The sequence below is a fragment of the Chanodichthys erythropterus genome, chromosome 6, assembly GCF_024489055.1.
Source record: "Chanodichthys erythropterus isolate Z2021 chromosome 6, ASM2448905v1, whole genome shotgun sequence".
NCBI classification, from domain to species: Eukaryota; Metazoa; Chordata; class Actinopteri; order Cypriniformes; family Xenocyprididae; genus Chanodichthys; species Chanodichthys erythropterus.
The window spans coordinates 29518024-29531773 of record NC_090226.1 but is presented as its reverse complement, the minus strand read 5'-3'; the positions used below and the strand labels follow the sequence as shown (position 1 = coordinate 29531773).

General features: G+C 40.1%; 1 protein-coding gene across 2 annotated transcripts; it reads left to right on the top strand.

Moving 5' to 3' along the window:
* The first annotated feature begins 7460 nt into the window (after nucleotides 1-7460).
* On the top strand, nucleotides 7461-13540 carry LOC137021214 (mediator of RNA polymerase II transcription subunit 26-like). 2 transcript variants are annotated; one of them, XM_067387469.1, is made up of 3 exons: nucleotides 7461-7539; nucleotides 8263-8340; nucleotides 11804-13540. In XM_067387469.1, the coding sequence occupies exons 1-3, from the start codon at nucleotides 7468-7470 to the stop codon at nucleotides 13016-13018; spliced, it is 1365 nt and encodes a 454-aa protein (XP_067243570.1). In that variant the 5' UTR covers nucleotides 7461-7467; the 3' UTR covers nucleotides 13019-13540. The 2 variants fall into 2 exon arrangements, with proteins under 2 accessions (XP_067243570.1, XP_067243571.1); XM_067387470.1 differs by having other exon boundaries at nucleotides 7468-7539; nucleotides 8266-8340.
* The last annotated feature ends 210 nt before the right edge of the window (nucleotides 13541-13750 follow it).

The window sequence follows — 13750 nt, the reverse complement described above, 5'->3', positions numbered from 1 at the left end:
CACACTGGGCTTCTGGAGTGAGATTTGGAAGTTCGGGGATGCAGTTGATATCAACTCGTTTGAAGAACTTGCCATGGCTGCTGTGTTTGTGTTGTTCTTGCAACACTCGAATGCTGAAGTCGAGAGAGTATTCAGCCAGATAAGTGTGGTAAAAAGCAAACTTAGAAATCGACAAACAGTTAACCTGAATTAGGGCCAGACTAGTTACCATCATTTTCTCACACTGCCATTGACAGATTTTTCTGTTGTCTCTTTTTGGTCCATTCAGATTGTTAATCCAGATTGTATACAAAAAAAAAAAAAAAAAAAATGTTAAAAATGTTATGGTTAAAAATGTTTGTGTTTTACTGTGACTTGTTGTAGGCTCTTAAATGGACCATAAGGTTAATATCCATGGATTAGGTTTCTTTGACATGTTATAGGCTAAGGAACACTTTCGAGCCCAACCTTTAGTGTAATTATTAGTTTTACTCGCGTTTTCGCAGTTTTCCCTAATAAATCCAGTAATGCAGCAGGTTCTTTTGCCACTCAGTCCAGCTGAGGGAGCGCGTTCTGGTGGGAAAGTGACGTTAAAGGGTTAGTTCACCCAAAATTAAAATAATGTAATTTATTACTCACCCTCATGCCGTTCCACACCCGTAAGACCTTTGTTAAACTTCAAAACGCAAATTAAGATATTTTAGTTGAAATCCGATGGCTCCGTGAGGCCTGCATAGCCAGCAATGACATTTACTCTCTCAAGATCCATTAATTTACTAAAAACATATTTAAATCCGTTCATGTGAGCACAGTGGTTCAATATTAATATTATAAAGCGACGAGAATATATTTGTTGCACCAAAAAAAAACAAAATAACGACTTATATAGTGATGGCCGATTTCAAAACACTGCTTCAGGAAGATTCGGAGCACAAATGAATCAGTGTATCGAATCATGATTCAGATGCCAGCGGCTGAAATCACGTGACTTTGGTGCTCCGAACAGCAGATTCGATTCACTGATTCATGGAAAACATGGAACAGGAAATATGAAAACTGTCATTATGTGACCACAGAAATGTTTTGTTTTAGCCAACATTGTTGTGTCCATTGTGTGAGTTCGACTCTGTGCTGGCTTTACACACTTTCCCTTAGGATGGAGAAGCACACAAAAAGTGGATAGACAACATTCAATGTGAGACTTTTAACATCACTTCTCATAAGTAATAGGCTACATCCATCAAGGGAATTCCTTGCTTGTGATAGATGAATTTCCAGTTATTTATACAACTGTTGATAACGTAAATATGCTGATAAAATGCAAAAAACGCATTAAAGTTGGTAATATTTTTACAAACATGTTCTCAGTTTGTGGCACATCTGTATTTGAGTGGAATGTGCCACTGAATGTTTTGTAATACCAGTGCTATTGTATGTCGTTTATTACAAGTCGCAAACAACCCATTTTAGGAAAGACACGAAATCATGGCATGGGTCACCATGAATAATGCATTAACAGACGCATTCATTAATGTAAACAACCTTTATTTTTACATGATGCTACACGCACACCCGTAGGTGTCAGTATAAGTAAGTGTAACACTGGTCAGCGCGAGATTCTCATCTTGAAGATGGCTTGAATGAGCGTGGACTGATGGGAGTTGTCGACTTCACATCCACAGCTGATGGAAAGCAATCCGACGGGACTCGGGTAGAAATCATGTTCATGGGTAAGCTAACGGGTAAGCAGGGAGCGGCTGAGAGCCCGGGATATTTTACAGCTGTTTTTATTATGCTTAGGCATATATGCAGCAGTCAGCCTCTACCACTCCTTTCACTTTGTTGTTTATGCATATTTAATGATTGAAGATATGTTTAACATCTGCCTCCTTTCGCCCCTGAACTTGAACTTTCTTATAGTTACATTTGATCACTTAAACTCACATTATTTTATTTCATTATAATGAAACAGCCACGAGTGCTGAATTACTAATCATAAAATTAAAATCATAAAATTGTGGGGTAATGCAGTGCTGTTTTATTGGTCCAAAAATTATACTAAAATATGTTTGAGTGAAAGTTGTGTGACTAGTATGAGACACTTGTGCACTGCAGTAAACTAGATCAGTATTAGAATATCATATTAATAAAAGCTGGACTTGTGTTGGTAAATGGAATATATGTAATTAATTTTAAAATATTATTGGTGGAAAAATGCTGTATTACTGTTACTACAAATAAAGCCGATGTTACGAGCACCTCTTTCTATCTGGGGGCATGGAGCATGGATAGAATGAGACTCCAGGTCCCAGGGCAGATACAATAATGCTCAATAACACAAGATTAAAAAATAACAAGATTTATCAAACACATGGTAGGAATTAAAAAAAGACCGGGAGGGGAGAGGCCAAAGTAACAAACAAAAGGACATTCTTACTAAAGTTAAGGGATAACTTGCCTACCAAAAGAAAATGAAATAAAAATACAAACACAATTCCCTAACTCCCTTTGTACATAAACAGGAGAAAATGTAGTTCTTAAATTAAAAAAAGGCATCCACCTCCCTACAAAACTAAGAAGAAAAGACTAGAAAATTAAGGCAACAAAATAGAATAACTGATGTTCACAAATAAAACTTAAATTAACTGGAAAATTCAGCACTGCTCAGGTTACACTCAAGTCTCAGGATTGCAAATGTTAGCTGAAACACTAGGCAGCTCAGGTACACCAAAGTCAGCTGAAGCACACTTAACAGCTCAGAATATTTTAAAGTATTAGATATGCACCAGTTAACGAAGACATTTCACAGCTTCTTCACCTGAACACTATAGGCAAAAAAAAAATATACAGATCAAAGAACAACAGCGCTGGGACCAGAAGATGGTAGTATCTGTCAGAGGAAAGCCTCGGTCTCTCTCCTGGATTCGAAGTTGTTGGGTTCCTTTGTAGTCCACCTAACGAGCTGCAACAGGATTCAGGTGGCACTGTCAAGCAGACAGTAGGAGGAACAATAGCAGCATAGAAAAACAGAACATCATCTCAAACAAATCATTCAAAAATAAATAAGATAAATTCCTACCCACATCGTTTTTGTTTTTTGTTTTTTGCGTTTCACAAAATGCAAAGAAAAACAAGTCACCCTACATATAGAAAACATATCACAATTTCCTTAACAGTGCAGGAGCAACAGCATTTTCAGATTGCCAGGCAAGTGAAGCTAAGGGGGCATTGTGAACGCAGGTAGAACTGTCGGAACTGGAGACCATCACGTCTGATCAGACAAAACTGAAACACAGTGCACAGACAGGGTAGGATTGGCCTCAGAGGTCATGTCAAAACAGGTAGGGAGCTCAAAGGGCATCCTCGCTGGTCATAAAGGAACCAGCAGGGTGTTCCAGGTTGGCCTCATTTCTGGGCAGACAGGAAGTTCAGTTTTGACCTTTGTGGTCACCTTGAGGCAGACAGGAAGTTCATTTAGTAGACTCTTAGGCTGTAGGGGGCTCTGGAGTAGACTCATGGGCTGGAGCGGGCTCTGGAGTAGACTCATGGGCTATAGCAGGCTCTGGAGTAGACTCATGGGCTGGAGCGGGCTCTGGAGTAGACTCATGGGCTGGAGCGGGCTCTGGAGTAGACTCATGGGCTGTAGCAGACTCTGGAGTAGACTCTTGGGCTGTAGCGGGCTCTGGAGTAGACTCATGGGCTGGAGCGGGCTCTGGAGTAGACTCATGGGCTGTAGCAGACTCTGGAGTAGACTCTTGGGCTGTAGCGGGCTCTGGAGTAGACTCATGAGCTGGTGCAGGCTCTGGAGTAGACTCATGGGCTGGAGAAGGCTCTGGAGTAGACTCATGGGCTGGAGAGGGCTCTGGAGTAGACTCATGGGCTGGAGCGGGCTCTGGAGTAGACTCATGGGCTTTAGGGGGGTCTGGAGTAGACTCATGAGCTGGAGTGGGCTCTAGAGTAGACTCTTGGGCTGGAGCGGGCTCTGGAGTAGACTCGTGGGCTGGAGCGGGCTCTGGAGTAGACTCGTGGGCTGGAGAGGGCTCTAGAGTAGACTCTTGGGCTGGAGCGGGCTCTAGAGTAGACTCTTGGGCTGGAGTGGGCTCTGGAGTAGACTCGTGGGCTGGAGCGGGCTCTAGAGTAGACTCTTGGGCTGGAGCGGGCTCTGGAGTAGACTCTTGGGCTGTAGCAGGTTCTAGAGTAGACTTTTGGGCTGTAGGAGAGTCTGGAGTAGACTCATGAGCTGGAGTGGGCTCTAGAGTAGACTCTTGGGCTGGAGCGGGCTCTGGAGTAGACTCGTGGGCTGGAGCGGGCTCTAGAGTAGACTCTTGGGCTGGAGCGGGCTCTGGAGTAGACTCTTGGGCTGTAGCAGGTTCTAGAGTAGACTTTTGGGCTGTAGGAGAGTCTGGAGTAGACTCATGAGCTGGAGTGGGCTCTAGAGTAGACTCTTGGGCTGGAGCGGGCTCTGGAGTAGACTCGTGGGCTGGAGCGGGCTCTAGAGTAGACTCGTGGGCTGGAGCGGGCTCTAGAGTAGACTCTTGGGCTGGAGCGGGCTCTAGAGTAGACTCGTGGGCTGGAGCGGGCTCTGGAGTAGACTCGTGGGCTGGAGCGGGCTCTGGAGTAGACTCGTGGGCTGGAGCGGGCTCTGGAGTAGACTCGTGGGCTGGAGCGGGCTCTGGAGTAGACTCATGGGCTGGAGCGGGCTCTGGAGTAGACTCATGGGCTTTAGGGGGGTCTGGAGTAGACTCATGAGCTGGAGTGGGCTCTAGAGTAGACTCTTGGGCTGGAGCGGGCTCTGGAGTAGACTCGTGGGCTGGAGCGGGCTCTGGAGTAGACTCGTGGGCTGGAGAGGGCTCTAGAGTAGACTCTTGGGCTGGAGCGGGCTCTAGAGTAGACTCTTGGGCTGGAGTGGGCTCTGGAGTAGACTCGTGGGCTGGAGCGGGCTCTAGAGTAGACTCTTGGGCTGGAGCGGGCTCTGGAGTAGACTCTTGGGCTGTAGCAGGTTCTAGAGTAGACTTTTGGGCTGTAGGAGAGTCTGGAGTAGACTCATGAGCTGGAGTGGGCTCTAGAGTAGACTCTTGGGCTGGAGCGGGCTCTGGAGTAGACTCGTGGGCTGGAGCGGGCTCTAGAGTAGACTCTTGGGCTGGAGCGGGCTCTGGAGTAGACTCTTGGGCTGTAGCAGGTTCTAGAGTAGACTTTTGGGCTGTAGGAGAGTCTGGAGTAGACTCATGAGCTGGAGTGGGCTCTAGAGTAGACTCTTGGGCTGGAGCGGGCTCTGGAGTAGACTCGTGGGCTGGAGCGGGCTCTAGAGTAGACTCTTGGGCTGGAGCGGGCTCTGGAGTAGACTCTTGGGCTGTAGCAGGTTCTAGAGTAGACTTTTGGGCTGTAGGAGAGTCTGGAGTAGACTCATGAGCTGGAGTGGGCTCTAGAGTAGACTCTTGGGCTGGAGCGGGCTCTGGAGTAGACTCGTGGGCTGGAGCGGGCTCTAGAGTAGACTCGTGGGCTGGAGCGGGCTCTAGAGTAGACTCTTGGGCTGGAGCGGGCTCTAGAGTAGACTCGTGGGCTGGAGCGGGCTCTGGAGTAGACTCGTGGGCTGGAGCGGGCTCTGGAGTAGACTCGTGGGCTGGAGCGGGCTCTGGAGTAGACTCGTGGGCTGGAGCAGGCTCATGAGCTGAAGCACAGTGCATGGCCCAAACAGACTTGATGCCTGGAGGTTGCGGGTTCGGTTATCAATAGCAGGAAAATGTAGGTCGGAAGAATAAATTAACACCCTCAATACCCACGACTGAGGTGCCCTTGAGCAAGGTACCTAACCCCCAATCGCTCCCCGGTTGCCGCAGCAAATGGGTGTCCACAGTTTGTAGTAGTGTGTGTGTTCATTACTCACTACTCCTAATGTGTGTGCACTAGCTTGGATGGGTTAAATGCAGAGGACAAATTCTGAGTATGGGTTACCATACGCCTTCATGTCACGTCACATCAATTAGTTCACTTATAGTCATGTGGTTTGACAAATAAAAAAAAAAAAGTTAAAAGTACTCTACATATATAATCTGTCAGTGAATATGAGCTCATAAAAGTTGTATAATTATGCAACTAGTCATTGACACACATTAGTGAAGGGGGATGGATTCTGGAAACCACTGTCACTTCAATATATATATTTTAAGTTATTAATCCACATTTATCTTTCTGTTAAAGGGTTAGATTTCAAAACACTGCTTCATGAAGCATTGGAGCACAATGAATCAGTGGGTCGAATCATGATTTAGATTGCGTGTCAAACTGCCAAACGCTAAAATCACGTGACTTTGGCACTCCGAACAGCAGATTCGATACACTGATTCATTTATGGTCCAAAGCTTCCTGAAGCATTGTTTTGAAATCAGCCATCACTTTATAAGTCGTTCTTTTTATTTTTTTTTTGGCTCACCAAAAATATTCTCGTCGCTTTATAATATTAATATTGAGCCACTGTACTCACATGAATTGATTTAAATATGTTTTTAGTATCTTTATGGATCTTGAGAGAGGAAATGTCATTGCTCCCTATGAAGGCCTCACTGAGCCATCGGATTTCAACTAAAATATCTTAATTTGTGTTCTGAAGATGAACGAAGGTCTTACGGGTGTGGAATGATTTCTTCAACGTATGTTAAAGAATTTATTTTCTTTTTCAAACAATAAAAAAATTATTTTAAATATATTGTCAGTACCTCTCACTGAGAGAAAAGAACAGTATGTTTTGGGAAAAGTTTCCTGCTCAGAGCAGAGCTGTGAATCATGTGTATCTGTGTATGTGCGCTAAGTGTTCTGTGCAGGTTCTTTGTACTGTTGGACAACTGGCACTCTGCTTGAGACCAGCAGATGCCATGTCATGACCACAAAAGGACATCCAGTACCTAAATCCTGGGTCACCTCGTCAGCATCCTGACGAATGGAGATATGCTTCTGACTATCTGTCCATGTGTGGAAGATTACCAAATTTGTCTATTTCTTAGCCAATCAGAATCATTCAATCTGAAGTAATGATGTAGTTAGTTGACTCTTTTAGAGTATAATTGCTGTGAAAATGTGAATGTACGCGGAGAGGCCTACGAACTCCTTGTGAGACTTGAAGCTGGCTTCTGCTGATGAAACTGCAAACTATTCTTCAGTAAAGTTTTCTTCAATTTATTTATTTATTTATTTTTTACTCTGACTACAGGTCTATTCATCATATCTGGAATTTTGGGTCTTTAACTGTAAAATTGTCCTACATTAGCTCTGTAGACTTATATGAAAACAGAACTGCACCTGTTGGACCCTTTTTGGGACAGTTCAGTAATTTGCCTGCAGGCGTGGACACGGATAGTTGAGCCCAAATGGGGTTGGCTGTAAAGTGGTTTCATATGAGTGACGTGTACACTTTTGAAGAGCTTTGCACATAGTGTGTATTCTTATTGCTGCAAATCTATCAGTAGATGTTTTTTAAAGTGTCACTGTCTGACAATGAAAAGAGCTTCTTCAAGACCTCAACAACTCAAAGAGCAGCTCCTGCAGGCCATCGATGCTCAACATAATGTGAGTAAATACACATGTTGGATATGCATCATTAGTAGTAACTGTCACTTTATTTATCTACAAATGACATTTTCTACCCATTCATTCAATGATTAATGGAAAAAAATTGGGAGCATCATTCTAAATGCATGTTTTCTCTCTCTCTCAAATTCAAATGAGCTTTATCGGTATGGCAAATAAAGATTGGTAATGCCAGTCTTTATATATTCATCTCACAAGACTTTTTTTATTCCTTAAGTTAATTCAGGTAATTAGATGACTTATTGTAATCGAGACGAATGACAGTGCCTCCCCTTTTACCTGAATAAATAGTGCATCATTTTATAACTGACATTTCACATTTGTTACATCCAAGTAAAATCAAGGTTGGTTTTGTTTTATTTTAAATCTCACTGTGGTGAGGCTTATTTATGAGACAGGTTCCCTGGGGCCCTGTATGTCATATAGTTTAACAGCAATGAGAATGCGGCCTTGTCATTTGCATTTTCTACCATAACTGAGATCTGAAAGTGTCACTGCTGCAGGTGCACATGTGAGAGAGGATTTAAATACATGAAGCCCATTTACTTTCATGAATATGTCCAACCTCTGAAAAAGACGCAGGGACTGACTTTCTAACATACAGCAAAATGATTAATCATTTATCAATGTAAGTTTTTTTTTTAATGCACAGAGAATATTATGAAAGCCTGAAGTTACATTAGCATTACTTGTACCTGTCAGCAGATACAGAACATGATGGCTGTGTTGGATGTGATATGCTGTCTGGAAAGGTACCCCATGACTAAAGAGGCTCTAGTGGTAAGATACTCAGTATTTTTAGACCTAGTTTATCACAACAGCTGTGTATTGTGGTATGGTGTGTCACACTGAAAATAAGAATAAAGTACTAAAATCACTCTTACTGGAAGCAGATGCACAGGGGCTTCAGAAATGCATAACATATAACAAAATACCAAATGCAACAGAAAATTGGCCTTTATTTGAAGGGAAAATAGCACATGCACAGTTTTCAAGTGAAAAAAACAATATATATATATATAAAATGGTATATGGTACAGAAGCCCAGAACCACATGGTTGGTTAGGGTTAGGGGGGGGGGGGGGAGATGGGAGACTTATGGTGGGGAGGGGAAAAAAAGAACATTTTGACACAAGTCGTTATTTCAACATGTCGTTATTTCGACATAGGGGATACCGGGGATGGTTGTAACACTTTTTGCTTCATCACCAATAACTTGCTGAATTTTTTTAGCTTGAGTTCTCAGTCTTTTATACAAAGTACCCACATTTGTTTACTACAAATGGAACCAATTCAACCCTCTACAAGAAAATCACAGACCTCGTGAGTTAATGTCAAATACATGATGTTCCTTTGTTATAACTTACCTCGCTACCGGGGTCGGTTGTAATACATGCTGGGGTAGGTTGTAACATTTAGACAAAAGAAGCAAAAACACATGCATACCATATGATATTGTTCAAAAACAGGTTTATTGAAATAAAAGAACAATGTCTCTTACTCTCTCTATGACAGCGTGTGTGTGTGTGTGCACGTGTTTTTGTGACATATCAGGACAAAAATGTGTATAATGATATAGGTATTACAAGGAGAGGGTGACTTATGAGGATATTACCCCATGTCCCCATTTTTCAAAAGGCTTATAAATCATACAGAATGAGTTTTTGTAAGAAAGTAAAAATGTTTAGTTTTCTGTGATGGTTAGGTTTATGGGTAGGGGTAGAGTAGGGGGATAGAAAATACGGTTTGTACGGTATAAAAACCATTATGCCTATGGAATATCCCCACAATTCAGTGTGTGTGTGTGTGTGTGTGTGTGTGTGTAAATCTAGACAAACGTACTTAATGGTATACTTAATGCACACTACTACAAGAACATCTTGATTAAAGAACATCTTTGTACAACTTTAAGTCCAACAAAAATAACATGTCAGTGTGTGTCTATGAAAGGGGATGGTTGTAACACTTTTTAAATAAGTTTTACAACCATCCCCACCCCTGGGAATGCATCACAGAAACTATTATGGATATGGTATGGTAATCTATAATCTTGTTTTAATATTCTTGCTCTCATATTTTCTTTTTGTTCTTAAATTGGTGTATTAATATTTTTTTGACCCCAGGTCAAACAAAAAAAACATACTAAACAAAATATAGTCTTGGTCAAAATTTTTACTTTCTTACCTCAAAATCTGTTTTTTCTCTATATATTCTGAATGTGCCTGTTTCCAGCCTTGACAATCAACATGCGGGATCGGAGAGGAAGTAGTAAAATAATGTCACTCCTATCTTGTCCCTTACTGGTGGAATTGATGGTGTTACAACCATCCCCGGTCTCCCCTATTAAGCCGTTACTTCGACATAATATATCATTATTTCAACATATTAAGTCATTATCTCGACATAATATTTTGTTATTTCGACATTACTCGTTATTTGGAGATATTTGCACTGTAAATGTAAATATTTATTAAAATTATTAAATGGATGCTGCCTTATTAGGAGAATAAAAACCCACCCAACACCTTCCTCTAACCCTACCCAATAAATACTTTTAAGATTATTAAACACTTGTTAGGCAGATTATTTTCACTTTTAGAACATTATTTTCATTTTTATTGAAAATAAATGCTTTTCTGATGTGAAATGTAATGGGAAAATAGAGAAGAGCGAGCTCTGCTAAAAGCGGATTCGAACTCGTGGCGATCGCGGTAAAAGCCAGGACTGTGATGTCGAAATAATGAGATATTATGTTGAAATAACAAGATATTGGCAAAATAACGAGTTATTTCAAAATAACGACTATCTCCAAATAATGAGTTATGTCGAAATAACTACTATCTCAAAATAACGAGTTATGTCGAAATAACGACTATATCAAAATAATGACTTATGTCGAAATAACTACCATCTCAAAATAACGAGTTATGTCGAAATAACGAGTTATGTCGAAATAACGAGTTATGTCCAAATAACGAGTTATGTCCAAATAACTACTATCTCAAAATAACGAGTTATGTCGAAATAACGACTTATGTCGAAATAACGAGTTATGTCCAAATAACTACTATCTCAAAATAACGAGTTATGTCGAAATAACGACTTATGTCGAAATAACGAGTTATGTCCAAATAACTACTATCTCAAAATAACGAGTTATGTTGAAATAATGAGTTATGTTGAAATAATGAGTTATGTTGAAATAACGACTATCTCAAAATAACGACTATCTCAAAATAACAACTTATGTCAAAATAAAAAGTATGTCGTAATAAGTACTATCTCAAAATAACGACTTATGTAAAAAAAATGAGTTATGTTGAAATAACGACTATCTCAAAATAACGACTTATGTCAAATAAAGAGTTATGTCGTAATAACTACTATCTCAAAATAACGACTTATGTCGACATAACGACTATCTCAAAATAATGACTTATGTCAAAAAAACGAGTTATGTTGAAATAACGACTATCTCAAAATAACGACTTATGTCGAAAATTACGATAAGTTTTCTTCTTTTTTTTCACCATGCGGTTCATGGCTTCCATAATACGGTATACTATAAATAAATACAAAAATGATTGTGACAATTTGTGGTTGTCAAACATTAGTGGAACCTGTTCATAGTTAATGTGATGAACTACACCTGTGGTTATATGTCTGTTTTTTGGACTTTATACAAAAAAGTATTCTATTTCTTTTTATTGTATTATTTACTTATACAATATATTTATTTTATATTTATTTATATTATATTATATTTATTGTACATAGAATTTTGTTCAAAAGTTTGGGGATGGTAAGAATCTTAAAATGTTTTTAAAAGATGTATCTTAAAGGGATAGTTCACCCAAAAATAAATATTCTGTCATCATTTACTCACCCTAAAGCATTCCAAACCTGTATGAATTGAGTTCTGCTGAACTCATTGGAAGATATTTAGAAGAATGTCAGTAAACCATATCTCGCCCCCCATTTAGTAGGAAAAATAAATACTATGGTAGTAAATGGGGGACGAGATCTGTTTGGTTACTGACATTATTTAAAATATCTTCCTTTGTGTTCAACAGAACAAAGAAATTTATACAGGTTTGGAAATACTTTAGGGTAAGTACATTTTTTTTTGCATACATCCCCTTAAATGTATGATTACACTGTAACAAGGACACCCTAAATTAAAGTGCAACAGAGACTATATATGATGATGATGATGATTGTGTGTGGAATTGTTTTATTCCAGGAAACCAGGCTTGGAAAGCTGATCAATGATGTGAGAAAAAGAAGCACAGACAAAGATCTTGTTAAACGTTTAAAAAAACTTGTACGGAGTTGGCAGAGGCTGGTTGGAGTAAATGAAGCCGCGGCAAAAGGGCTCTCAAGCCCTGTGGATTCAGTTCCCGCTGAACATATTCCTGGATCAGCACAAACCTTCACGGAAAATTACAGCAGAACTCTTTTCCACAATAACATGAGCCAGAGGGATGAAATGTCAGGTAAAAACATTAAATATCCCATCAGTTTTAGAAAGAGTAAAATACCTGTCCGTGCCATCAGACCATATTCCTCGTCCATCAAGAATTTACAACAATTCACGAGCTTGAGACCATCTCTGTCCAATCAGCATTCCCAAGAGCAGCACAAGCCCCAAAGACAAGACACCTCGGTCAGTCGCAGTGACACAAAACATCTTATGGTGGGCGATGAACCAGCACAATCCACCCGTGTTACTTCTAATCTAGCTTTAAATTCCTCCATCCAAGATTCAAACATAAAGATGCAGCAGTCTTCAGACCACCTCAACATACTCAAACCTGCTACGCTGAACGTTAACCTCTATGAGGTCTCCAGCACAGTGACAGACATAAGGACTTTTGAGGATACGAAGAATCAGCATAACAATCACACTGTCAAACTTGATGGACGTCCTGCAGAGGACAATACCAAAACTACACAACAACAAGCAGGCAAACTAACGTATGACCCTCACAATCTACAAATCAGACCTATATCAAGTAAAACATCTGACTGTCAGAGATCAACAGGAAGTGAAATACAAGGCAGTGAGCGTCTGAAACAAAAGCTTTGTTCAGTCCAACAGACAAGCTGGAGAGAGATGTCACAATATAAGATGATTCAGAATAGCTTGCCAACTTTAGAAAGATCAGGGATGGACTCTGTGGCTGAGAATTTCAAGCAGGAGACAAATTTAAAAGTCTACAAAAAAACACATGCGTTTATACCAGATTTCCCTGTCACAGACCTTCCTGGGGTCAGCCGAGAGATCACCGAGCGAGACCTTGTCAGGGTACGCAGTCATCGATGGCATGGTGTGAATGGCTGTTATGATAATAGAAATAACTGGTACGACTGGACTCAGTCCATAACCCTGGATGCATATGGGGATGGGAGTAAACTTAAGATCTTGCCTTATGTTGCCATAGATTACAGATTTTGAGACTGTAAAGGCATGTTTCTTAAAAGTGGATTCACAACTATTTTAGACCTGTGTGCAGAGCTGGGTATTACTTATGAATTGTAATCAGATACTGATTACAAATTAAATGACAAAATCAGTAATATAATCTCTTAGATTACACATTTTTGGTAACATAATCTGACTACTTTTGGATTACATTTAGATTACTTTTGTGCTAAACCTTATTTGATGTCACACATATCGTAGGATAATCTTGTACTATTTTGACAGATACAAAGAAAAATATATATTCCAAAAAATATATTCTATTCACCAACAAGAGCCTCAACAGATTCTTTTTAAAGTGCAATGTATGATACTTCAAAATACTAACACTAATGTACCTGTTAGTGTTTGCTGATAGTAACACTGAATAAAATAAAATCACATCTTATGATTTTAAAACATATTTCCTTAAAATTAAGTAAATTTAGAAAACAGCAACATTACAAAAGAAAAAAAATATTGAAAAACATGACATTCACAGCAATATCACTGCTACATCAAATAATTAGGGCCCAAGCGAATTAAGCGCGCAGGGCCCTCTTGTTCTTCTAAGGATTATTATTATTATTATTATTTTTTTTTTTTTTTTTTTTTTTCCGGGGCTTTTGGGGGCCTTAACATGCTCAAAAACTCTTGAAAATTGGCACACACATTGGAATCCGCGGCCATTAGGACGCCGGAGAGGCTGGTACCCGGGCGTGGCAG